The sequence below is a fragment of the Amborella trichopoda genome, chromosome 1, assembly GCF_054954075.1.
Source record: "Amborella trichopoda isolate Santa Cruz 75 chromosome 1, AtrichopodaSantaCruz75HAP2 v2.0, whole genome shotgun sequence".
Classification (NCBI taxonomy): Eukaryota; Viridiplantae; Streptophyta; class Magnoliopsida; order Amborellales; family Amborellaceae; genus Amborella; species Amborella trichopoda.
The window spans coordinates 4,349,791-4,377,326 of record NC_142336.1 but is presented as its reverse complement, the minus strand read 5'-3'; the positions used below and the strand labels follow the sequence as shown (position 1 = coordinate 4,377,326).

Below are 27,536 nucleotides of genomic sequence, written 5' to 3'. Positions count from 1 at the left end.
AAGAATTATTGAACTGGTCGGTGCTCCATAATCAAGTATCTTAGCTGTTTTTAAAGTCCAAATTGAAAATAATGAAATGGACATCTTAGGTTAAGAAATGTTTTATGGAAAAATATACAATCCGATTTATCTTTAGTATAAGGTGGTCACAATTAATCTTTATCATTGGACGTGAAATTTAGGGGTGGAAACGGGTCGAGTCAATCTTGAACCCAGACCCAACCGGAGCTGAATTCACCAGACCCAGACCCAGAGCCGAATTTATCGTAGCATATGCTCTCATTCCATTCCGTACGCACAAGCTAAAAACGAAAATATTTAAAGATGGTTAGCGTAAGACTTGAGCTTTATGATAGATAAGGGAAAAATTTATATAGAGCTGAGGCTCTAAACAATCAAATTAGAGCCTACCTCAAAACTTTCACTAAAAGAGATTGTTTTGATGCCCAAATATCCTCAAATTGATCATCTCGACATCAGAATGTATGGACATGAGAAAAAAATGGATTTCAAGATTTGGAAATAGTGTATTTTGTAATGCATTTTTGGATCATCAATTTTTAAGATTTTAAAGTTTTCATAGATCTATCGATCTACATTATTTTTAAGCTTTAAACTTTATAAATAAAAATGAAAATATGTTTTAAAACTATTACAAAGATTTCTGGTGTTGAAACCACATATCTCGATACTATTTGATGGTAGGCTCTATTTTTATTGTTTAGAGCCTAGGCTCTATACAAACCGCACTCTTATGATAAAAGCAAAAGTATAGTGCTGTAAAACCCTACTTGAAGATTCAGTGACTGTGATGGCCTGCAAATCCATTTCCATCCTTGATTGAGAGATTTGAAGTTCAAAAAATGGTGCACATCTAGTATATTTGTGAAGAATTGAAAATGATCAAACTGTGCTAATATATACTAATTTTAGGGATTAAAATTAAAATTTTTTTTTTCTTCCAAATTTGAAGATGTTAAAGCCGAAATGATCAATTTGTTGCCATAAGATCTACCATTCTACGTGGGATTTGAGCCATTACTTTAAAAAGTCGTCGCCGTATGCTAACTTTTGCCATATTTTAAAGGCGTTGATTGTATAGGCTCTATACAATCAAATTAGAGCGTACCTACAAATAGTGTCGAGAAATATGGTTTCAACATCAGAAATCTTAAAATATATTTTTATCTTTATTTATAAAGTTTAAAACTTCAAAAATAGTGTAGATAGACAGATCTATGAAAACTTGAAATTCTTGAAAATTTACAGGCCAAAAATGCATTACAAAATACACTATTTCCAAAACTTGAAATCTTTTTTTTTCTCATGTTCACGCATCTTGATGTCGAGATGATCAATTTGGGGATATTTTTCCATCAAAACAATCTCTTCTAGTAAAAGTTTTGAGGTAGGCTCTAATTTGATTGTTTAGGGCCTCAGCCCTATATAAACTTTTCTATATTTTAAATTTAATTAGGTCTGAATTGTTATATTTCAAATTATAAGAGAGCTTTCTAGAACAAGTAGATCTTATTTTCACATGAGCACACTCTTATGCTTTCTCCCTTGGGTAAAAGAGCTACTTGGCATATTTTTTCAAATTATAATCAATTTTAGAATCATCATATAATAAAATATAATTTTTGATTATTTTTTTTTATAATAAAATTTGAATTTCTAATCACTTAGATTTCTAATCCCTTGGGTATGTAACTTTTGAGATACATATGAAGTGATGTTTCTTTTGTAGATTTGCCATTGGGTTGAGGAGGTTACATACACAAAACCTTGTGGTCCCTAAAATAACACAATAGCGTTTTTGTTCAAGGGAGTGAATGGACTTTATGCTCTTGAGGATTATACAATCTTTTATCTCTTTTTTTTTTTTAAATTCCTTAAACTTAGATTTCTTTATATATTTTGTTAATTTTTATGGTAGGGGATGGTTGAGGTTGGATCAGTAGGGCCGAGCTCGCCATCCCTAATAAGAGAAATTGCACAAAGTGCCAAAATGCCCTTATCTCCTTTTCTCACAAATGTAATTTTTACTGATTATTTGTTACTTTTTTTTTTCTTTTCTTGTCTTTTTTCTTTTTAAAGAGAAGGAAACATCCTCTTACTCTCAGTCATTTCTCTCTTCCAACATTGATGGAAAGTAAATTATTAATTATTTATTAACTTACTGGAATCAATTTACTCATACTTTCATAGTATCGATTGAAATATCGCATGTTAGATAGCGGAATAGCCGATCGCCAGCCTAACCAGATAAAAAAAAATCATCAGTTGAGCCTAGGAATCGCCCAGACTGGGCCGGATCGAAAGCTGTTGCAGTTCCGGGCCAAAACCCCCCAGATTTGCCGCATTTATGTGTTATTTTCAAATTTCATTGTTAAACATTCCCATTTTCAACTCGGACTCCCAGAGTCGGACTGTGTGACTCAAGCCAGTGACTGTCACAAGTCCAGGCTCGGGCAGCCTTTTAAAACCTTGCACAATATAAATTCATTGTTATTTTCTTCTTGCTCCTGTTTTAAGTTTCATTTTCTCTGTGTCATGAATATTTTATTTTTCTTTTTGTGATGAAATCTTGAATTTTCTTTCTCTGATTTGCATATTTAACATTTTCAATGAATTACAAGTATTTGATGGCAATAATTATTGAGGGAATTTTTTTTAATATTATATTAAAATATAAAATATAGATAATGGTACAAAATGGTCACAATTAATGTTGATCATTGAAAAATTTGAGGTACATTGTCTTAATTCATTGGGGGTACTTTTGAAATTTTACATTAAAAACATAAATAGTGGTAGATAGTAAAGGCCGTTGATCATTCATTCACCAACCTGCCAGATTGATGGCAGGAACAAGACGACTCTTTCTCTCTCTAAAAGGTTATCTTTCTCTCACTAACCACTCACTTCTCTCTCTAAATGTTGTCTTTCTCTCACTTACCACTCTCTTTCTCACTCTAAATTGTGCCTTTCTCTCACTGACCACTCTAAGGATAAAGTTTATATAAGGTTGCAACCTTATAATGTAGAGCTACGGATGCACCTCAAATATCCAGAAAAAGTAACTTTAATGTTGAAAAACCCCTTGATTGATCATCTCGACATCGAGATGTATGATCATGAAAAATAAAAAGATTTTAAGTTTCATAAATAATACATTTTACAATATTGAGATGTATGATCATGAAAAATAAAAAGATTTTAAGTCTAAAAAATAGTGCATTTACAATATATTATCTACACCGTCAATTTTCAAGATTTTCATATGTTTATAGATCTACTTGATTTTAACCATTTTTTAAATTCAAAATTTTATAATTAGATATAAAAATAGATTTTGAGATAATCCTAAGAATATTTTACATCAAAATTATATACCATGATAACATTTGAAGGCACACCTTACCTCTATAGCTACGCATCCGTATGCCAATTGCACCTGTACTTAAAACATTAAACAATCAACTTACCTTGCAACTCCAAACTTTATCATTAGATGCAATTTTGGTGTTGAAAATTATTAGAATGATTGGAAAAATCTATTTTTTTTTCTAGTCATAAATTTTAAAATCTAAAAATAGTTTAAATCAAGCAGATCTATAAATATATGAAAATCATAAAACTAAATGGTCTAGATAATGTTTTGCAAGATGTGTAATTTTTTAGACTTAAAATTAATTTTTCTGATTTTGAGGTGATCAATTAGATGGTTTTCTAATATCAAAACGGCTTTTTCCGATAGAGTTTTGTGGTGCACCCTTTACAAAATTATATCACTCAAAATATCACTGTTAACCAGACTGGACTAGCTCGTATGACTGGATGAGTGCTTGGAAGTTTATTACAAAATCGAAAATAAGTTTGATTGAAAATTGGGAAAAAAAAGACGATTTTACTTTATTTGATTGAATATGGGTGGGTTTTGATGAATTTTGTTAAATATTAAAAAAAATATAATATGTTTATTTAATTTCAAATCAACTTTAAATTTTTTATTTTTAAAAAATCCAATCCATCAGATTGTTTCTCCTCTTTATCAGTTTAAAACTTCTATTATCTCTCTACTCTTGTTTTCTACTTTTTATTCATTAAAATTTGTCCTTATATATCTCTCAATAACATTTACCGAGAGCAAAGTACGTCCTCTCGACGAGACAAGAACTTCCTTCACCCCGGGGGAGCAAACTGTCTATTTGCTCTCTGGAGGAGAACTCAAGCTAGAGGTCATTTCACAACTTTAGTTTTTGATGAGTTAGGTGTGGCACTGGATCCGGACCGGACCTAGGACTTGAGAGGTATATCCGACTTGGATTCGAGTATGGGTCAAAAAATTGGATTCGGCGGGTCTGAGTCCAAATCTTGGATTTGAACACTATTTGGGTTCGGGCCTAGGTCCATGTAGATGCAACTTGGACCTGACCCATATAGTGTTGATATTTAAATAAGATTTAATATATGGTATTTAAATACTATTTAAATAAATATAACTAAATATTTAATTATAATATTTAAAAATATATGTATATATTTAACAAATTTATGGAATACATTTAAACGTATAGATATTTTGATTTTTGGGTCTGGGTCATATAATATTTTTTTAGGTCCCCATCCTATAATATTTTTTTGGGTTGATGTTTGGGTCTAGTGACTTTAGGTCTGGGTCCCATAATATTTTTTGGGTATGGTTCTATGTCCAATCGGATTAGAACTCGATCACTTTTAGGAAAATTGGACGTTCTAATTGGCCGGTTCCGATCTCGGACGGTTTTGGTGATTGACTAGTTTTTGAAAAAAAATGTATATAAATTCCCAAAAATAAGGAATTTGATTTGTAATGTATTTTTTTAATATTAATTACATTATGTTAAAGATTAAAAGTTGTTTTGGTCATTAATACTCATTTTATTTCAACAATAGAACTTGTTAAAATAAATTTTTCATTAACTTTTTAACGTCATTTGAATATCATTTATTTTAATCATTCTTTATATGTTTTTATATTTAGTAGATTTTTTTTTTTTATATCTTCTTTTTTTTAGCACTTTTTTGATTGTCTGGAACTTGTCCGATTAAAACGGTTGAATCAACTGGTTTACTGGTTAGGCCAATTAAACCGCTTTCATGCTCATATCCGATTAACCGTTCCTGTTTGATTTTGCGAACATTGAACCTGACCTGACCCATCGCTACCCCTATCTTGAACCGGTGTTTTTTTTTAAAAAAATTGCATATAACTGAAAAATAACACATGGATGGTCTAAGTTTCCAAGGGTAAGATCTAAGAGTTTAAGAACTCAAAATTTATTTATTTTTCTGAAGATGATGATATGTTAGATGGATCTCAAAATTCTAAATAACAAATTATTATAAGCAGCTCTTTTAATTGGGGGAGTTATTGGACAGTATGTTCTCGCGGGAGCATGCTATTGGCGCTCCCGTCTGTAACTCTTCCCTGCTCGCCATATTTATCCATTAAAATATTCTCTCTCACTAACTTTCTCTCTCCAGTTGTTCCTACATCTCTGTCATTAAAACCACCCTTTAACCTCCAATGTTCCTGGCGGCACACGCTTCATCTACCTCCTCTTCATTGACCACCTGCTCTTCCGCGCACCAGAGACTCACTGCTTTCTTCCCCACTAAACCCTAATTTATTTTCATTGACATTGTTTTGCCATTCTTCCATATGAATTTCCTTTTGTTCCAGAGCTTCGTCTTAAGGTAAGGCGATTACCAATTTCCTACTCTCTCTCTCTGTAGGTTTTTTATTTTTCTGTTTAGTGGTTATCGCAATTGTTGAATGCTTGAGGCCTTTTCACCTGTGAATTCGATGCTTCTTCAGTTATAAATTTAATGAGGAACAAATGTTGTACTTCTCGGGCTCGTTTATCCTATCTCGGGCTCGAAATTAAGCAGAATTTGACACGAATTGGTACTCTTTTCAGTTGATTTGGAGTTAGGGTTTTGATCAAAGAGGACGTTTTCAATGTACTTGTAGTTGGTAGTTTGTAATCTTATTCGGCAAATTGGAGGGGATGGTCTCCCAGGCCCAGGCCTGTGCACAGGGCAGTCAGTCATGATCCTTGAGTATTTTTGGTTGTTTGATAAAAATAAGACAGTAAAAAGTGGGGTTTAGGTTTTAGGTTCATTTAAATCTAATCCCATTAGAGCTTGGACCATTTTAAAGAAAGAGATGGGCATGGACCTGCCCTAAGTCCTTTGGAGGTAGCCCAGCCTGACCAGCCTATGTTTGATAAAAATAAGATAGTAATAAGACAGTAAATAGTGGGGTTTAGGTTTTAGATTGCCTATGTTTGATAATAAGAGAGTAAAAATTGGGGTTTAGGTTTTAGATTCATTTTCCTCCTATGATAATAAGATAGTAAAAAGTGGGGTGTAGGTTTTAGATTCATTTCCCCTATGTTTGATTAAAATAATATAGTATAAAGTGGGGTTTAGGGTTTAGATTCATTTTAAATCTAAGCCCGTTAGAGGTTGGACCATTTTAAAGAGATGGGTATGGACTATGGAGCTCATGTAGTTTGGATTATCATATGGACTATGGATATGATCTAACACTTGATGCCTAATGGTTTGAACTTTAAACTTCAAAGTTTGATTTTTTAATTTAAAATGCATGGAATTAGGACTAAAATATGTGAAGTTTGATTTTTGAATTTAAAATGCATGGAATTATGGACTAAAATATGTCTCAATATGTATTTTAATTTTTTACCCAAAATATGACCTTAAAAAAACTTTAGTCTACCAGGCCGCCAAGTTTCTGGGCACCCGCCTATGCACTGGACGGCCTGGACCCCGGGCCACCTAGGTGCCGCCTAGTGTTTTTTGTTTTTTGTTTTTTGAGACACTGTTTGATGCTAATCCAAGAAAGTAAATTTATGAGCTTATCCGACAATTCCATAATAGTTATTTAATTTATTGGAAAATCGAGTAGTGTGAATTGTCTTACATACCCAAAATGAGAATGTGTTAGTGGTTTTTTTTTTTTTTTGATAGTGTTAACCTTTAATGGATGAAAGGGGAAAGTACAAAAAGGCCTTGGCGGTCCACAGAGGAGGATGCTCAAGGGAAATGAGAACCAAAAAAGAAGAATCAAGTCCTTTTTTTGGAGGTTACAATTTTTTTGGAGGTTACAATGGAACAAAGGAACCTAATAAAACAGGTTGATTAGAAGACGAAGACTAAGAACTGTCCAAAAAAGACAAAAACCCAAAAAAAGTTAGTTGATCGCATCTCTACTGCTTGTTTGGCGAGCGTATCAGATCCTGGTTTCTTTCCCTCCATGTATGCATCCACTCGAAGGACATATTCCTGCAGAGGTGATCAATCTCATCAAACACATGTGCCAAGAACCGGGGGGAGGAGAAAGAGAGATTTTTTGAACCCAAGAAATAGTGTTCTTGGAGTCTCCCTCCACCACTAGAGAGTGTAAGTGGGGATGGTCTATGAGCTGTAAGCCGTCCAACAGAGCTTTAAGCCTTCCAACAGAGCCCTGGTGGTCTCTAAGGATGGCTCCTACTCCTGATGGACCATGGTTCCTAATAGAGCATCCATCGAAATTTAGTTTGAGATGTCCTGTTGGTGGGGGTTTCCACCTAGTGGTCCTTGGCAGACCCACTCGATGGGTTTGAAGGACATTGTGCCAATCGTGGCTGAATACCAAGGCTGGAATTCCTTTGTAATAGCGGTGATTGGTTACCTAGAATATAACAGTGGACTTGAGCTTGTCAAAGACTTTGGTCCAAGGGTAGTAATCCCTCCGGAATGTTCTGTTATTTCGCTCGATCCATATGGCCCATCATGTGGCTGCCACCGAGGATCGCTAGAGAACTATCCCCTTCTTAGGCCAGGGATAATGTTTAATGGCTGACATGATGGAAGTTACCTCTGTCGGTAAAACCCACTGGACATTGAAGAGTTTAAGAATTGCCCCCCATATGTTGAAGGTAAAAGGACAATGCAGCAGTAGGCGGTTGTTTGATTCCTCAGCAGTTAGGTACATGACACATCGATTAGGGATTGGGATGCCCCTTCTCTACAATTGATCCACTGTGAGGACTCTTTGGGAGAGAGCCAGACATGAATATCTTGATTTTTGGGGGGGGCGAAGGAGTCCCAGGCTTGAGCAGCGGTAGCGACAGGCGCTAAGGGGAGTGTTGGGGGTAGAGAGAGGCTTTTATAACAGGATGACACTGTGAAGAGTCTTGAGGGTGTAGGTGTCCAAATGATATGATCTGGACCTGTGGGTGCTAAGAAGGTGGATTTGAAAGCATGGATGGCAGAGCATATCGACCTCCAGATGTCGGTGGATCTTTGGTTTGTCCTACAATTCGGCAACCATGGTGTATTGGAGCGGTGGTACGTATGTTTGAGTATGTCTATCCACAACTGATCCCTGAGGTTTGTTTTGCGCCAACACCATTTGCCCAAGAGAGCCAAATTCTGGGTTATAAGATTCTTGATCACTAGCCCTCCCCTTTGCTTGGACTGGCAAAGTTTATCCCAAGCAAGTAAGTGGAATTTATTATTGATTCCATCTCCACTCTAGAAAAACCTTCTCATTAAGAGTTTGATTATGGAACTGACTGCCACGGGCATGTGGAAGATGGACATTTGGTAGACCGGGATGTTAGCCAGAGTGACTTTGACTGGTGTTAGCCTTCCTCTCAGTGAGAGGAAGCGCCCTTTCCATCCTGCGAGTCTACGGTCCACTTTGTCTATGATATGAGACCACAGTCTTGATTTTGGTTTGCCAAGGCAGAGTGGCAGTCCAAGGTATTTAGATGGCAATGTTTCAGCCTCGCAACCCCATCTCTTGGCAAAAATAGAGAGTGTAGTTGAATCAACGTTAACACCCATCATCTTGGTTTTGTCGAAATTCACTTTGAAGTCAGTTGCAAATTGGAAGCATCTGAGGAACAGGAAAAAGTTATGGATCTCTTCAGTTGTAGCATTGTCGAATACCAAAGTATCGTGTGCGTACTGCAGATGAGATACCATAGGTGCCCGAGATCATACCGAGAAACCATGCATGCATCCATCTCAGTGTTTTAAAATGTGGGATGCGACCCTGATGCGGTGGGGGGCCGATGAGGCTTGATGCGGCCCGGATGCGGGTACATCGCGATGATGTAGTCAATAAATGTAAAAAAATTCTAAAAAAATAAGTTAATGCATAGAAAAAAATAAGAAGGTGATATATGTGATAGTAGGTATTTTAGTTTAATGATTAACTTTAAAACTATTAGCTGTCGGAGATTCTGTATCCAGTTATCCACTATCTCCTAAGAAACTAAAAACTTGAAACCAGCTTCAGAAAGCATTCAACAATCAACAACTATAAGCACTAACTTGCATTATAAGCACAACCATAAGCACAACCATCAACAACCATAAGCACAAAATAGTGATATTACAAAATACAAACCAAAAGTCAAGCGCAAGAAGAGTTAATAGTTAATAACTTAATACAATCATCCATTTTGAGAGTCAATTTTGAAATTTGAACTTCATTTTTTCAAATATCAATCAGACAAGTCATCTTGAGAGTCGTCATGCGTATCATCAATATCGTCCTCGACGGCCTCCATGTATTCTTCTTCATAGGTCTCCTCTGAGTCAGCTTCCTCCTCGACCTTTGAAGCTAATGTGCGAGTGCGACTAGACCCAGCAGCCCCTCTACTCCTTTGTGCTCTAGTGTTAGTCGATCTTCTTCATTAGCCCCTGTTGCTAGCTCGACATCAAGCCATGTAAGATCTTCACCCTCAAACACACGCTTTTGTCTTGGATCCACAATCCACTCACTTATGGAATCACCATCAGCTTCATATAATTGAATAGGGTTGAGCTTCGTGTGATTTTCATACCTCTCCCTAACCCGCTCATTATACCGCACATGAACCAAATCATTCAACTTTTTCTGCTCTAACCTATTTCTTTTTTTTGTATGGAGCTGTGGTAGAAATTTGAAATCAGATAAATTAGATTTTAGATTAGAAAATTGAAATTCAAGAAAAAAAGATTAAGGAATAAGGAGTAAAGGACTTACATGCTCAAATGCAGTCCAATTGCGCTCACAACCAGATGAGCTACATGTGAGATTCAACACTCAAATAGCGAGACGTTGCAGATTTGGTGTCCCGCTTCCATATAATGCTCACCATGCAGCTGTATAATATTTTATAATTTAGAATATAGTTAAAAATTAAGGGTATAAAATAAACAATGGAACTATACATAAAGTAAGAGACAAGTAAGATTATTTTTGGGCTTTTGGCCTTTACCTGGATCTGTAGTGTCCCTATTTCGAGTGGCAATGTCTCTCCCAAAGTTTCTCAAGGCTAACTTGAACTTAATCGATTCATGGCTCTGGATCTCATCCTGGATATCTTTGTCTGGCACCAACCTCTCCAACACATCTAAGAACCCACCATTTATTACACGATCTGACTCAATGGATGGGTGCTTGTAGTGAAGAGATGGGTTTAGAAAATAACCGGCTGAATAGAGGTGCTTGTGAAGCTGGGTATCCCATCTCCTATCAATAATTTCAAGCATAGCCTTGCGCGTATTTTCATCATCCTTTAAAACATCTTTTATTTCAGTTCTTGCCCTAGTCATTGCCTCATGTATGTAGCCCATGGCGGGCTACGCATCACCATCAACCAGTCGAAGCACTCTCACTAAAGGGCGAGCCACCTCCAATGCAATAATTATTTGACTCCAAAAAGATGTATTCAAAATAATATTTTTAGCCTTTCTCCCATCCTTATGCTTTGATTCCATTGCTCTGAAGCAAACATGGTCCTTAAGGCACTTTTTTGCTTGGCTAGGCTTCGAAGAGTGAGAAATGACGTGACAAATCTAGTGATACCCGGTCTCACTAATTCTCTCTTCTTTGTAAAAGACCTCATCATTCTTAGGACTATGGTGTGATTGTAAATAAATCCAACAACAAACATAGCTCTTGAAATTACCCCATTAATTAAAGATGTACCCATTTCCTTAAGCATAAGATTAACATAGTGAGCTGCACAAGGTGTTCAAAACATATGCTTCCTTTTCAAAGTCAAGAAATGCCCAGCTGCAGCATAGTGACACCATTGTCAGTGATAATTTGTACCACATTTTGCTCCCCAACAAAATCGACAATTTCATCCATCAAGCCAGATAAGTATATACCATCATGTGACTTATCTGATGCATCAATAGACTTAACAAAAAAAGTACCTGTTGGGAAGTTAACCAAAAAATTAATGAATGCCCTTGATTTCCCTTCGGACCAACCATCACACATAATAGTGGCCCCATATTTCTCCCACCCTTCTCTTTGAGAAATCAAAATTTTATTCACATCAAATACAACATCCTTCAACAAGGGCTCCCTAACCTCATGTAGTGAAGGAGGAATAAGTCCTGGGCCATATTGCCCAATTGCCTAGACCATATAGGCAAAACTATCCAGAGTTATAGTATTAAAAGGAATGCCGGCCATGTAAATCCACTTTGCAATCCACTTACATACCGATTTCCTTTGTTCTTTCCTATATTTATTGTCAATTGTGGTTTGTTTTGTTTTTTTCTTTCTCTCCTGAACCACAATTTCAGGGCTAGGGGTGAAAAAAGAATCCATTGGGCCCTTAGAGAGAGGTGTTCTTCTCTTAGCACTATCACCAATATTTATAACCCTCTCTCTTAAGGTTGGAGTATGAGTACCCCTTTGCCTCATAGCAACTTCAGACATATCATCATCATCATCAACAACAACATCATCAAATAATTGCATATCATCAAGTAATTCCTTTTTTTCTCTTTATCTTTTTTCAATCGATCCAAATATTCTCTAATCTCCTTTTTTATATTATCTGTAGCTTGTGGGCATGCTCTTACATTCTCAAAAATTCCGGCTAAATGCTTTTTTTGTCGAAAAATACCACCCATATAAGTATTTCCACAGAGAAAGCATATCACACAATTTCTATCTTTCGGATTTTTTAGTTTAGCATATTTTTAAGCCGGATCCTTGTTACTAGAAGATTTGGAAGAAGACATTGCCCCAAAAATAAGTATAACAGTATTATTGTACAAGAAGGAATAAAAAGTTACCGACTATGTGAAGTAGTGCTCGATTTCTTCATGGCTTTTGAAATCCCCAATTTCTTATCACAAATTCACCTTAACATCCCCAAATCAACAATAAAAGGCATCAAAGGAACATCCAAGTATCAAACAACCGCCGAATTGAAGATTTGGATGAAAAAAAAATTTTCGCCCATTTTTTTTTTCTTTCGATTTGATTAAAAAAAAGCCACAAAAGTGGCTGGAAATCTTCGATTAGGGGGTATAGTAACCCCCCAAACAGTTTCCCAAAACATTGGAACAAAAAAAAGACCATTTTGCCCCTCCCCGAGGGGAAAAATCGAAAAGTTTTTTCGTGGAAACAGATGCGGGCGAGATGCGGCCATGATGCGGGATGCAGCCATGATGCGGCGGATATGTGGCCGCATCTGTCAAAAGCGCATATGACCCTGAACGGGATGCGGATGCGAGCGCAGCCCGCATGATACGGCCGCATTTTAAGACATTGATCCAACTGCATACATTCTGGAAATAGGCCTTCTGCTGCGATGGCGAAAAGGAAGGGAGATAGGGGTCCCTTGTGGAAGGGAGGTATCTTTGGGGCTGCCATTAATGAGGATGGAGAAATGTGGGTGCGAGTAGTACTCTTTCATCCATGCTCTCCATTTGGTCCCGAAACCCATCCTAGCCTGAGTTTCTTCAAGGATGTCCCAGTCTACATGATCGTAAGCGTTCTCCCAGTTCAACTTAACCACAATGCCAGGGACGTTGGCCAAATTTTTGGAATGGATTAACTCATGGGCGATGAGGGCCCCATCAAGAATTTGGCAGTCTTTAATGAAGGCACTTTGAGGGGTGGAGATGACTAGAGGGAGAACCTCTTTGAGGCGAGAGGCGAGGACTTTGGCTAGGATCTTATAGGTAGAGTTCACCAAGCTGATAGGACGGTAGTCTTTTAGTTGGGTAGCCCCTTCAATCTTGGGAATAAGAGTGATGAAAGTGGCATTCAGGGGCCTTGTTGATAATAGCTCTAGAGAAAAAATCGTCTAACAATTTCAGAAAGTCTTCTCTAAAAGATTACCGAAAGAGTTTGAAGGGTGCAATGGGGTATCCATCGAGCCCAGGGGCCCTGTCAGAGTCTAGGTTTGAAATGGTTGCTAAAATTTCTGGTTCTGAGAAGGGTCTTTTTGGCCAGATTGCTTTATCAGGAGGTAGAATGAGGAGCTTTAAGTCCTCCATAGGGGGTCGAGAGGCAGGAGGGGCAGAAAATAGGTTCTGAAAATAACCAAGGATAGCTTGCTCTATTTCTGGAGGTTGTCCAGGAGATTATCGCCTACCAATATGTGTGTGATGGTGTTGTCTCTGCGCCCGCAATTGGCCGTCTTGTGGAAAAAACTAGTGTTGAGATCTTTGGCCTTTAGCCCCTTGATTCTGGACCTTTGGTACAAGAAGATTTCCTCTTTCTTGAGGATGGCTTGATATTGTTGCTTTAACTCGTCTATGTGAGATAATTTTGGGCCCAAAAAAGGTTGGGACACTTCTATCGAGTCAAGGGTCTTTATGGCTATTAATGTAGAATTTTTTTGTGGCCCTAAGAACCCCTGAAGGCCTCTGCTCCAGGATTTTAAGTGAGCCTTCAATAACTGCAACTTACGTTTAAGTTTGAATCCTTCCTAGCCCTGTACCATGTCGGAAAGAGACCTCCACCATTCTGGGAAAAGGTTAAGGAGGGAAGGTTCTTCTAGCCATGTTAACTCGAACCTAAAGGGTTTAGGTCTAGTCTCGGCCACGTTGGAGTCTAGCAGAATGGGACAGTGGTCTGAAGTGGATTTTGGGAGAGCTAGAGAGTGCGTCTCAAGAAAAGTGGAATCCCAATCCATGGAGATGAGGAATCGGTCAAGCTTAGAGAGGGTTGGGTTGGAAGAGTGGTTAGACCAAGTGTACTGAGATCCCTGACAAGGTAGGTAGACCAGGTTGTTCAAGGCAATGAAGTCTGAGAAAGCTGTCATTGTCGGAGTGATTTTGGTAGAGGTATTTCTCTCATGTGATCACCTGGTTACATTGAAGTCCCCCCCTATACACCAGATAGGTTGGGGTAGATTGGCAACCCGGTTGAGTTCTTCCCACATGATCGGTCTATCAGTGTCCAAATTGGGACACCCATTGTCTCACCCGACCTTTTGAACTTTAAAATCCGCTGATAGTGGTCCGAAGTTCTATTTTTCAGTTTCCTTGATTATCATTATTGTGTGACTGTCACACTGTGACTAAATGTATCCTAATAAAAAGTAGGAAAAAAGTTTATATAAGATGTCAATCTTATACTATTGAAGCAAAGTGCATTTCAAAAACTCTCTCGAAGAGAGTGTTCCGATGTTGGAAAACCCACCAATTGATCATCTCGACCTTGGATGTATGGTTATGAAACAAACAAACGAGTATTAAAAATTATTGCATCTTGTAACAAGTTATCTGGACCATCTATTTTTCAAGATTTTCTAAGTGTTTGTAAATTTGCTCAATTGTGGCATTTTTGAAATTTCCAATTTCATAATAAGGGATGAAAAGCCATCATGAAATTTCTGACATTGGAACTACTTCTTCTAGCAAAATGTAGAGGTGTGCCTAATTTCTATAGTATAAGGAGTGTACCTTAAACAAACCTCACCAGAAAGAAAAAGGTAAATGTAACTTAAACATAAATTGCATACATCTCAAAAAGTTATGAATGGTGATCCAAATACTTTATGGAAATTCCTTTGAGCCTAATGCCTGGTGGTATCTAGCCCTTTGTATCACAAAACCTTGGCTGGGTTCAAATTCCATCGTTTGTACATAAAGAAAAAAAAAAAAGTGGAGTCTTTATCAATGAACTTCATAACATTGTGGTTTTGTTAATCTTTTATGGAAAAATCCTGTTGTATAATGCAGAAAAAGCAAGTTATTGGTGTGTTATTTGGCATTCACAATCATAATTGTACCCAATTTTTGTTTCTTAAAAGCTTTCTGCATAATAGAGATTATCTTATGTTGGCATGAGAAATCTGTCCATGATTCATGAGGTCAGCTCACTATTAATATATGGAAAAGAAGGCACAAGTGTAGTTATCTTCAATGGAGTTTTATTTGATATTTGTTTTATAACAAGTCAGATTGTCTGTGTTACACAAACCTGGCGGTCCTGTTGAAAAACCTTGGGAACCAGCTGAGTTAAGTTTCACTGGTTCCCAAGGTTATTGTATTAATTTAAATAAAATCAGCCGAGTCTTGTTGAGACTTGACCAAGTCAGCCTTGGGTCTTGCCTGGTTCCTTGCCGTTGTCTGTGTTTGCAATCATTGATCTGAATTCTCTGTATGATTGATACTATAACAGCATAGCATGCACATGATTAATATGCTTTACGATGCACCAGCAGGTCATCCATCATCTATTCTCAAGTTGGAGGTAGAGATGAGCCATTGTACCTACTAAACGTCTTTGGCTCTGTACAACGGTTCATCTCAATTGTCTGCCTCGAGAACAAATGGTGGATGGCCCCTTCTGTTATTTTACAGCATACTCATCTTGTATATGCTGTTCTTTAAAACTATTTGACAAATCTCTAGCAAAACATACGAGTCGTATTCTAATCATGTTCTTCCGCAGATCCATTTGGAATGGGAGGCAGATGAGGGTTTCTAAAAGATCAATGATCATGTGTTTGGAGAAATAAATACTCAATGAATGTTTGATGGTGTGATTCGATTTCGTGAGATGACTTTTGGCCTCTGATGCTTGTACTGAAGGGTTTAACTAAGTGTGCGTGGCGGAATCTAAGCTTGTCACGTGCAGTTTTTCGAGTTAACTTTTTGCCATCCATTTCCAACATGTCGAGCCTACAAGAACCAATTAGTTTTGACACATTGCCAACTCTGAGAGATGTGAGTAGGCTTCGGAGGTTCGCATCCAGTGATTGCAGCCAAAGATTTGATGAAGGAGAATCTGGAAATTGCTTAGCTGAAGAAAGGGCTTGTTGTTCTTCTAATGGTTGCATGTAAGTGACTTGCTTTTAAGATAAACTCTTTTTGGCAAGAAAAACTGATTGAATGGTTTTCCTCTGTTCGAGTTATTTTTGGATTGATGGAAGCTCCATTCCATAGATCGAGAATTACTCTGCCTTCTACTTGATGGGGCATATAAATATATGTGTGTGCTTGTGTGCTTCTGCTCGTGCCTGTGTGCATGTGGGTGTGCGTTCTGCCCAGATTTTGTACATGATTTATATTCATCCCTCGAATAAGCTCCTGAAAAAAGTTTTGAAAAAATCCCTAAAATATGGTTTTTCTTGAAGAGAAAATGTTTGATGGACTGTTAGATCTAAGCCTTAGGGGTGTTTCCTTGACCAGTTGACCCCAAACTTTGTAGATGGCATTTGTGTCACTAGATAAACAAGTAAAGAAAAAAGATCTTGAGTTCATCAGATTTACACCCTGTATTCATTGTGTTAAAAAAAAAAAACCACCTTTTCTTTTATTTTTTCATCCGCTTGTTTGCCAGGTTCAAGAGAATGTGTGTGCAATTTTAATTTTAACTTTAATATTATTATTATTTTTGTGGGGGGTGGGGATGGGTTGGATGGCAGACCCAATGCCCCTAGTGCTGTAAAAAATATTGGGGGTGGATACTGTAGTGGTTTGCCCTAGGGCATTAATTTATAGTGCAATCCTATTAAAATTTTAGGGGCATTTGTTTGACCCCAAAGCACCACACATTCTCTTCATTCTAGCTAGTAATCTGAGGAAAAAGTTGGAAATGAACCCATAAAATGGTGTTTTTAAAACAATGAATATAGGCCATCCATTTGATGGGAAAGTTAGATTTGGCCTTTAAGAACTCTCTCTCTCTCTTTCTCAGATTGGGAGTCTGAGGTCTGCCCACTAGCTGACAGCTACAGTAAACGTCCAATGGCCCAAATTGAATCTGGGTCGATCCAATAGTTGCGATTGCATTTCGTATTTGAATTTTGATATTTTTCTACAAATACAAATAACTTGAAATTTAGAGTGTGTATTCTTAAAAAATAAATGAATTTAATAAAAATATCAAAAAATAATTCACAAAAATTAAATAGATCAAAATGCTCTTGAAAGTTTCAGGAGTATTTTGGTCTATTTATTTTTTGTGAATTATGTTTTTAATATTTTTTATTAGGCGCGCCTTGATAAGAAGAGTAGAGGCCCCAAATTTCATATGATTTGGATTTATAGAAAAAAGATTAAAATTTAAATACGAAAATCAGTCGTGATAATCAGATCAGCCTAGATTCCATCTAGACCGATGGGCTTACACTATTCCATCAGCCCATGGGCTGACAAGATCTTTTCCCTATATAGTTCACTTGGGAATAGGCATTCATGAGGCCATCTACAAAATTTGCGTTTAAACAAATTACTCTAAGCCTAGATCCAACCATCCATCAAATGCACGGGTTGTGTTCAATGTTATTTCTCCTCAAGATCTTGAGGAGTTCTTTTTCCTCAAGAACTCTATTTTCTATTTTTTATTTTTATTATATATATATATATATATATATATATATATATATATATATATATTGATATTTGGGACGAAAATAGATAGTGTATCAAAATGGTAGCTAATGATGTTTTTGCTTCTTCTGATATTTTAATTATCTGACATTTTAGGCTTGAAATTTCATTATGGTTTCTTACTTCAGATTTAGGGCAAGAGTCCTGCAATTATCATCTATTAGATACTTATTTAAGCCTCTCTTTATCATTAGAAAGCAAATAAGATGACGAAGTTTTTCATCTTTAGTGACGAGTATACAGGAGACAACTTCCCATGGAGAAGACGAACAAGGGACATTTTTCGAGGAGAACCATTGCATTCAAGGAACTGCCATAGTAGAAAGTGCATGCAGATTTCTGATCGTATTTGTGATACATGGTTCCTTCAAGATCGTCAATACAGTGTGCCATGTGCTGACAAAGAAATACGGGACCTAACAAACAAGGTTTGTGTAAGTTGTATGATGTTATCTTTGATTGTATACTATTTGATACTTGGCACTATGTACTGCAATTTGTGCCCTATGAGCACCGTACAAGCTGTGGTTAGTAATAATGTGCATCTCTTTTGTTTTTCTTTTGGTTTTTAGATCATCAGCCACAGGTGCCTTTACCTTATGAAAAACCTAAGTTCTATATCAGAAGTAATTGCATGCGTTTTTACTTATACTCTGGCACATTAGCTTATGAGCATGCTTATATGTGCATTTATTCTTTTAATCAATAATAACTACCATTATCTAAAAGGAAACTGTGATGTTAGGTGTGCTAGTCAGTGTCAGATCTCTCCGTTATGAGCTTACTGTCGAAGGAACTTTCATCATTGAGATGTAGTATCGGCATCTTATTTAAAGTGTACTCCTAATGCAATGCCCCTATAAAGAGGTTTTACATTGGTGGTTCCACTTACTTATGGCTGCAAACCAAAACTGCCTTTAGGAGCTGCAATATAATACATTATTTTCACAAGTTTTGGGCTCTCTTGGAATATGATATGCTTTTTCGTTTCAATCTGATTAAAAGACTAGAAATATTACCTGGACTGCCTCAAACTCTATTGACCTGGCTTCTTTCCTTAAACATGGTAGAACATTAAGAGGGTGATTATAGAAAATAGAAGCGTGTTAACTCAATAATAAATAATGGTTTGGTTGAACTCCTCAATACGGATCTGGATTCCAAGTGAGAGAGATTGAGCAGCAGCAGTTCAATATAACTCTTAGAAGGGTGAAGTTACTATACTGATTCTAGCTAAAAAAGTAGGAATAGATGTGAAATTGGGTGGCTGGAAGTGTGTCATCAATTGGGAACAAAGTCCGAAATAAAATTTCTTAAATTATGTGACACACTTTAAGTTGTTGGATTTTACATCTTATGGCTAAGGGTAATTGTGACCTCTTTGTACCAAAAGTAAATGGTCTTATAGTATGTAATCCCATAAGTTTAATGCAAAGAAGTCAAGAAAATGAATTTGAGGAAAATTACCTGAGGCATGTGAAGGGTATGTTATTAAAGGCAAGAAAAGAGACCAAAGAGGAAAATCTGGCATCAAAGAAACTGAGAATGGGAACGTATTAATGTTGGGGATACTTTTTTTGACGTGTTGGACGCTTTCATGGAGAGTGGATGAACTTTTCATTTCCGTACCGATTCTTACTGTGTAGATTGTTCTGTGAAATGAGAGAAACTCTGAAATGTCTATAGAAGCTTGTAATGATTCTAAAATATTATTGGAACGGACTGTTTCCTAAGGATTAATGGTTTTTCTTTTGTTAATTGGTATTTGGTCTGTATCCTCTCCACCTAACCATTGAAATGCCATTGCAATAGTTATGCTTATACGTTTGTAACAATTGAAATGCCATTTTTTTTAGTAATTTTTTCTTGTCTACATGTTCCCATCTCATAATCATGATTTTTTGGCTCTAATTTTCTAACACGAAATATTTCCATCACTTTAGTCACATTTTGCGTCTTTTACTGCAGTTTTTACGGGGCATACCAAAATATGTGAAAATTGTGGAAGTTGGGCCTAGGGATGGATTGCAAAATGAGAAGGCTATTGTACCTACAGCTGTTAAGGTTGAAATGATTCAAAGATTGGCAGCTTCTGGTTTGCAAGTGGTTGAAGCGACGAGCTTTGTCTCTCCAAAATGGGTACCACAGGTAGCCTAACTTGTATTATTTCATGCTTGATTTGCTTCCCTATTTTCCCCCTACTGTTTTGAAACTATACTCAGTTTGATATGTATGTATTATCATCAAAATTTAATATCAAAATAAAATTACAAAGAAACTCTAGAAAACAGAACGAAGGTCATGAGATGTCAAGCCATCATCTCAGGATTCTAACACTGAAATCATGTCAGCAAAGAGAGACTTTCAAAGAACTCCTTTGTTAACAAGGGTGTCAGCCTTTTGGTTGGGTCCTTTTAGAATATGCACCAAATTACGTTTTTAGTGTCATAAATGTCGAAGTTCTTACTATAAATTATAGCCACCCTGCATGGAATAGAAGACTTTTTAAGGGCCCATCTTATGACTCCCAGTTTGGTAATTCATTGTGTAAGTTCTTTTAGTAATGCATAAAAAAGGGCATATGACACTGGATCACTTTGTTGAGTGGTTTCATTTCATTGCACTGAAAGGAATAATGGGAGAATCATGAAGAACTCTTTAAAAAATGCTTGACTCTATTTTTCTGAATTACATGAGGAGCCTTGTTTTTTGCCACTCATTTTTGCAGTTATCAACCCATTGCTTTGGATTCTGCTAACCAGAATATGGGTGGCAATGCTGATATGCAAATTGATTTGGCTACCAGCAGTATTTGGTGGATTATTGAAATAATGATTGATCCGATGTGCTGCCTTACATAGAATAGGCTATGCAGTATTTCTCTAATTCCATTGATCTTGGAGTTTTGGACTCTATAGGAAGGGACATTGCTTCGTTTTTTGGATGATGGATCTTTTGTTTGTATATAGTCATTGAAAAGAGTCTAGAATGGTTGAATAAACTTATCACTAAATGATTAATTTTCGTTTGAGAAAGTATTGAATGGCTTTAGATGTAAAATGACAATGGAAAGAAAATCCCGTGCTCTCATGTTCATCCTCAGGATGCATTATAAGCTATCATAGTCAACTATTGGTTAACCTTACAACATACATACTGAAATGAGTTCTGTCAAGTATCTTTTAGAGAGCATCTGCAATCCTAGTCTTGGTAAGGACCTGCTCGGTCATTAGAGGACCCCTGAAGAGGCTTATGAGATTCGTAACACTGCTCATAAACATTATAGGAAAACCAACTCTCACTATTTCTTTTTAAAAACTAATTTGGGACTCATCAGAGTTGACTCAGGTTTTGCACCATCTGAATTTTGAGACATGGCCAAGCGTTACCCCTTTTATAACGTTCTAGAAAGATTTATGGCTCGAGCCTAAACCAGGTTTTGGAACTTTGCTAAGAGGTGCTCCAGCCTTTGGCCCCATGGAAATGTCAGATCCAAAATGCCCCTTAAAAGGTTTGTTAGGTCCATCTAGCTTATCCCTAACGGCGCATCACCCTCTACAGGTCCCTGTTATTGGGTAGAACTGCTGATGCAATTGAAAATTTCTGCAACCTGACTGATTGGGGCGTTTGGAACGTTCTCTCCCAATAAGCTTTATTCTGACCAAAACCAGAGTCCTCTAAACTTCTTTTTCACGGGGACAATGTCATTGTACTTGATGCATTGGTGGTCACCATTTTCCCCAATCTTGCTCTAAAATTGTTATTATTCTATCCTTTACTCCGTATCAAATATTGACCATTGAACAGTGCCTCAATGCAATGTGTCTTCACTTCAAGAAAGAAATATTTGTCCAAGGCCCAAATAATTCTCCCAGGGAATCTGGTAAAGCCTGATGGATCTCAAATATATACAAGAAAATGATCAGTAATTGCTCTATTGAAGTTGTAGTGCTTGAGTAGATGCTCCACAGTTTCCACCGCTCCGCATCACAAACAGATTAAAAAATTGAGATCCCTTATGTGGAGATATGTGTGGGTTGTTCCTAATAGTGACCAGCCTTGGGGAGAAAGAGTTATTTATATGGGATTCAGATAATTAAGTGTGCAGTTTGGGTATAAAAGTAGTGCTCCAAATTAAATGCCCATTCCACAAAAGGAGAGTCGGAAAGTACCCAAGAACTATGTTCAATCTTGTTGCTGTAAATGGTTGACATACGACTGATAACAGTAAATACTTCTAATTTCTAAAATATTCTTCTTGTGACAAGCTTGTAATATTGACCATGCCAGCTACATTGAGTGATCTCAAAGTCCACACTAATTTTTCCATTACAACAAATTTTTTTTTCATTACTGTAATTCTGAGTTTGAACTGTTGTAAGTATAAAATATTAATCTATAGTAAGGGAAGATGTCCAAATTTGACATTGTCGAGAAATTTTATAGGTGGCTATTCCTTCATAACCCCACAAACTTTGTGGGCAACCTGCAATTTGGTCTTCCTAAGTAATGCAAACGCTGTCAATCTGGTAGCGGGCTGAAACATGTAACATCATTTATTTTAGAGCACGTCAAATATTCTCTTTTTGGTCAATGGTTTGTGATTTCTCCATGAACTAGAAGCTTTTATTTTTTCTTTTCGGGGGGAGGAGGGTAAATAAAAGCTAGAAGTTCTATTTATGCATTTAGACTTCTTATTTTCTTTTCCTATATTTTAGTTTTCCTGTTTTGAATTATACAAAAGACTTTTCCCAGAATTGCCAAACCACAATCCTTTTTCCTTTGAGAGGAATATAAAACAAATGACATCGCTCAACTGCTCCATAGCTTAATATCTTTTTCAATTCATTTGTTTCTATTAGCCATGTTTGACTCTTGACTGGAGTGCTTTGAAATCTATCATCACTCGTTAGATTATGTTTCTTTGCTTATATTCTTTTGTTTTATTGAACTAAATCTTGCCTAATTAGCGTTAATAAGCACATTATGTTATGGATGGCACAATTTTAGCACTGCTGAATTTCTTCCTTCGATATTGATGTATTCCTGCAAAATGCATTAAAGCTGGCTGATGCAAAGGACGTAATCGATGCTATAAGTGATATACGGGGCGTGAGGCTTCCTGTGTTAACGCCAAACCTCAAAGTAGGTATTTGTATTTATCTCTTCCTTTCTTTTGTCTGTATGTATCTGTCTTTTAAAATATTGAAGAGGAAAATATGTACTCTAATCCAGTGGATATGGCAAGCATAATCTATCAGTCCATCATTGTCCAATGAATAGATGGCTGTGATGTAAAGTGAGAGACCCACTAGAGCTAGTTGGTCTAACTCTCTCTCTCTCTCTCTCTCACACACACACACACACACACACACACACACACACGACGCCATATCTTTGGATTTCCATAGTCGATAAGATGATATTGTACTTTGGCAAAGGGAAAAGCCATCTGTCACATGCTAAATTCTTGTAACTGTATTGGTTGAAAATGTCACATCGTTCAGGGTTTTGAAGCTGCAATTGCTGCAGGCGCAAAGGAAGTTGCAATATTTGCTTCAGCATCTGAAGCATTTTCCAAGTCTAATATCAATTGCAGTATTGAAGATAGTCTCTCACGGTTCTGTGATGTCACTGATGCTGCCAAGAAGCTCTCAATCCCTGTTCGAGGGTATATCTAGATCTCTCTCTCTCTCTAAAAGTTTTTTGTGAATTTTGTGCAAGGAGAGAACAATTGCACTTTCATGTATGAAAGGTTATTGGTGTTACTCTTTTTCAGGTATGTATCGTGTGTTGCGGGATGTCCTGTTGAAGGATACGTACCTCCATCCAAAGTAGCTTACGTGGCGAAGGAGCTTTATGATATGGGTTGTTTTGAGATCTCTCTTGGTGACACCATTGGAGTTGGCACCCCTGGTAAGATATTTATATGTTGATATGCCTGAATAATGCTAGTTCTAACTGTTTCCTATAATACAATATAAGTATCTTGTCATTTTGCTCTCTCTCTCTCTCTCTCTCTCTCTCTCTCTCTCATACACAAACACACGCACGCATGCACATGCGCTCGCTCGCTCGCTCAGAGACACTACTATTCTTTCACCTCTTATTGTCCCAAGGTCTGTGAGGCTCCTTTTTCGTGGGAAACTGATATAGTCCAGATAACATTTTGATGGTTAAATTTGGATCAGTTGTCTCATGATTCTGTCATATTCTCTCTCGATCATCGTTGCATAGGATCATTCGAGGACCTTTATAGACATTGAAATAGAAATTGCTTAGTTATTTTAAAATTTGAAGTCAACCAAGTTGCATAAGTAATTCTTCAGAAAATAACCTAGATTCTATCTTTTGAATTTTAATCTGGTATTTGTTTTGCTGGCATCTTAGGGTCCATTATACCGATGCTTGAAGCTGTGATGGCGGTTGTCCCTGTGGAGAAGCTCGCTGTGCATTTCCATGATACTTATGGACAGTCTTTGGCGAATATCTTGGTCTCTCTTCAGGTGATCTTTACTGCCTTGTTTGGTTAAATAAAATCTTTCATTATAGTGATATGCTAGATAAACAAATGAATAGTTCATTAAAGTGATTATCCAATTTCCCTGAAACGAACCTTGCATATGCTGCTTTGAGATTCTTGGATTAAGAGATTGGGGCTCTTAGGTTTTCTACATTGTAGCTATTCGATCTAAGATGCAACTAAGTGATTTCAGAGCTCTGATCTCCTAGAACTCTCTCTCTCTTTCTCTCTCTCTCTCTCTCTTTCTCTCTCTCTCTCTTCCTCCCCCCTCCCCCCTCCCCCAAACACACACACACCCAATGGCTAGGTTGGTGATTATTACCATGTTTTGCATTTTTGTGTATGCGCAGCACTAGTGTATCCATAATGGAGGCAATACATGTCCTTGGCTTCTTTCTAATAGCTGCATGACCTCTCTCTCTCTCACACACACACACAATCCGTGTGAAGACTAGCTAGCTCTCTCTGCAAATACCTTCCCAATTGTTGCCTCTCTCTCTCTCTCTCTCTCACACACACACACACAATCAGTGTGAAGACTAGCTCTATCTCTACCAAATACCTTCCCAAATGTTGCTTAGAATACCATATAGCATCACTATTATTTTACATCTTTGGTGGATTTAGCATTGATTTGTTTCTTCTTTGGTGATGGTGGGGTTGTGTATGAACAGATGGGAATAAGTGTTGTGGATTCTTCTATCTCTGGACTTGGTGGTTGTCCTTATGCAAAGGGTGCCTCAGGTAATGTGGCCACTGAAGATGTTGTGTATTTGCTACATGGACTTGGGGTAAAAACCAATGTGGATTTGGGCAAACTCATCTCAGCTGGTGAATATATTTGCAACCACTTAGGGCGCCACTCCGGTTCCAAGGCTGCTGTTGCCTTGGCCAAGGTCACTGCTGATGCTTCCAAAATTTGAGAGAGAGAGAGAGAGAGAGAGAGAGAGAGAGAGAGAGAGAGAATTATTGGGGGGGGGGAGGGAATTTGGTCTTTTGGAGGTTGGGTTGTGGGGTTCATTCCTTAGAAGACCAACCAGTTCAGTTGATCATGCATGTAATTAAATTATTATTGACATGGTCAGACATGGGGTTTCTCTTTGCCTTGGTGGTTGATTAATAAGATGCAAAGAAAGCAGAGTCATAGCTCTGATTTAATGCTTGAATCTCTCTCTCTCACACAGCAAATCCATAGAATGTCTACGTAGGAGGCATCTCTCTGTCTCTCTCCTTCCAATGTCTGGCAGAGGCATCTTTCTCCATTCTCTATCAGAATTGTCGAGGCTACTGTATCCAAACTCTCTCTCTCTCTCTCTCTCTCCATTCTCTATCTGAATTGTCTAGACCACTGCATCCAAACTCTCTCTCATCTTTCTCCATGTTCTATCTGAATTGTTTAGAATGCTGTATCCAAGCGCTCTCTCTCTCCCTTCCTCCCTCCCTCCCTCCCTCCCTGAATGAGATATTCTCTCTCTCTCTCTCTCTCCTCTCTCTCTAGCTGGTATCCAGGCATTTTTCTCTCTCGGTGTAGACAAATTTGGCAGTTTAAATTCTAAACGTCCGGTTAGACCAGGTTAGATTGGAATTGGTTTCGGCCGGTTTTGGTGAACCTATAGGGCATTTTAAAAATAAAATAAAAAATATATATAAAATATCCAAAAATAAGGGATTTATTTTATAATGTATTTTTTAATGTTCATCATCATTTTGGCAAAGATTAGAAATTGTTTTGGCTGTTAATACTTTTTTTTTATATATTTTCTATCTTTTTAGGATAATTTTAAAAATACACTTAGGCATAAATCGATTTTTTAAGTTTTTTTTATTTTTTTAATTTTCAACTTCATTTGAAAAATTTTAATCATGTTTTAAATATATTTTTACCTTTTATTAGACTTTTTTTTAAAAAAAACTTTTTTGATTGCTTAAGACTTGTCCAGTTAAGTTGGTTGAAACGGCTAATTTGCTGGTTAGACTGGTTGAAGCAACCTATTTATCGAGTAGGTTGGTTGAACTACTTCCATCCCATGTCCGAGTAGGTTGGTTGAACTACTTCCATCCCATGTCCGGTTAGCCATTTCGATTCGATTTTTCCAGCATTGCTCTTTCTGTATAGCTCAAGGTTGAATAAAGAACAACCTTGGCTTGAGCAATACTAAACTTGGGAAACGGATGTGTCCCCAGGGTCGGACACCCAAGTGACGGATCCTCCCAACCGATATAGCATTTCCCTATCATCACCTATCCGCCCTTGAGCCATGGTTTTTTTTTTTTTTTTGGAAGTCATGTTAAATATTAACTTTCTCTCACTAAAAACAAATCCCTAATTTCAAGAAGAAAATAAACGAGCACCCCAACCTTCAAATCCTCTCTCAATAAAAACAAGGGCCTGTTTGGCCATCCATCTTTTGGTAGTCTTCCCATTCCATTTCTGAAATTCCAAAAAATAGATCGGAGTCATGAGGTTTCGGTGCTTGTTGATATTATTGATCATCACAATCATGAATATTAAAAAAAAAAAACATCGACCATCTAGTCTCCAAAAAGACAGTTAGATGATATATAATTAGAAAATGACCTTGTGAGTCTCTCTCACACCTATGTATATAAGATCCCAAAGGATCACCATTAAATTTAGTACAAACATCTAGAAAGTCAAATCCCATACCTATGTGATAACTTTTCTAGAGATCTGTGCCAAATTTAATGGTGATCTTTTGGGGTCCTACATACATGGGTGTGGGAGGGTCTCATAGGATCATTACTCTATATAATTTCATATAGTGTAATTTCATAGAAGCACATTGTGAAAGCTACATAAGAGGAATTTCTCCATCTAAAAATTTGGGTTGCATTTATAATTACAACATGAGTATTTTCAAGAAAAAAAAAAAGAAAACTAGATTTTGAGTCATTCCAAAAAATAGACCTTTTTCATTGATCTTAAGATGCATGAAACTTTTTCATTTTTTTTTTCTTTTTGTTTTGGTAGCTTGATTGGGAAGGCCAGTGTTTTAAAACCCGACGATTTTTTATTTCCTTAAAATCTACGTGTGTCTATATATATATATATATATATATATATATATATATATATATATATATATATATATAGGAAAGGTTTATATAGAGCTGAGGCTCTAAACAATCAAATTAGAGCCTACCTCAAAAATTTCACTAGAAGATGTTGTTTTGATGCCAAAATATCCTCAAATTGATCACCTCGACATCAAGATGCATGGATATGAGAAAAAAACGGATTTCAAGCTTTGAAAATAGTATATTTTGTGACACATTT

The 27,536-nt window shown here is 36.9% G+C and overlaps 1 protein-coding gene across 2 annotated transcripts; it reads left to right on the top strand.

Moving 5' to 3' along the window:
- Positions 1–5,375: 5,375 nt before the first annotated feature.
- Positions 5,376–25,404, top strand: LOC18427148 (Aldolase superfamily protein). 2 transcript variants are annotated; one of them, XM_011622428.3, is made up of 9 exons: positions 5,376–5,745; positions 15,773–16,160; positions 17,945–18,143; positions 19,684–19,863; positions 22,780–22,860; positions 23,223–23,386; positions 23,495–23,631; positions 24,106–24,221; positions 24,913–25,404. In XM_011622428.3, exons 2-9 carry the CDS (start codon positions 15,898–15,900, stop codon positions 25,159–25,161), a joined length of 1,389 nt encoding a protein of 462 aa, XP_011620730.1. In that variant the 5' UTR covers positions 5,376–5,745; positions 15,773–15,897; the 3' UTR covers positions 25,162–25,404. The 2 variants fall into 2 exon arrangements, with proteins under 2 accessions (XP_011620730.1, XP_020518562.1); XM_020662903.2 differs by having other exon boundaries at positions 17,945–18,149.
- The last annotated feature ends 2,132 nt before the right edge of the window (positions 25,405–27,536 follow it).

Excerpts from the sequence above, each read along its gene's own strand:
- LOC18427148 (XM_020662903.2), top strand. The coding sequence starts at position 15,898 with ATGCTTGTACTGAAGGGTTTAACTAAGTGTGCGTGGCGGAATCTAAGC. Across the intron at positions 18,150-19,683 it reads ACCTAACAAACAAGGTTTGT|TTTTTACGGGGCATACCAAA; the intron begins GTAAGTTGTATG and ends CTTTTACTGCAG. Across the intron at positions 24,222-24,912 it reads ATATCTTGGTCTCTCTTCAG|ATGGGAATAAGTGTTGTGGA; the intron begins GTGATCTTTACT and ends GTGTATGAACAG.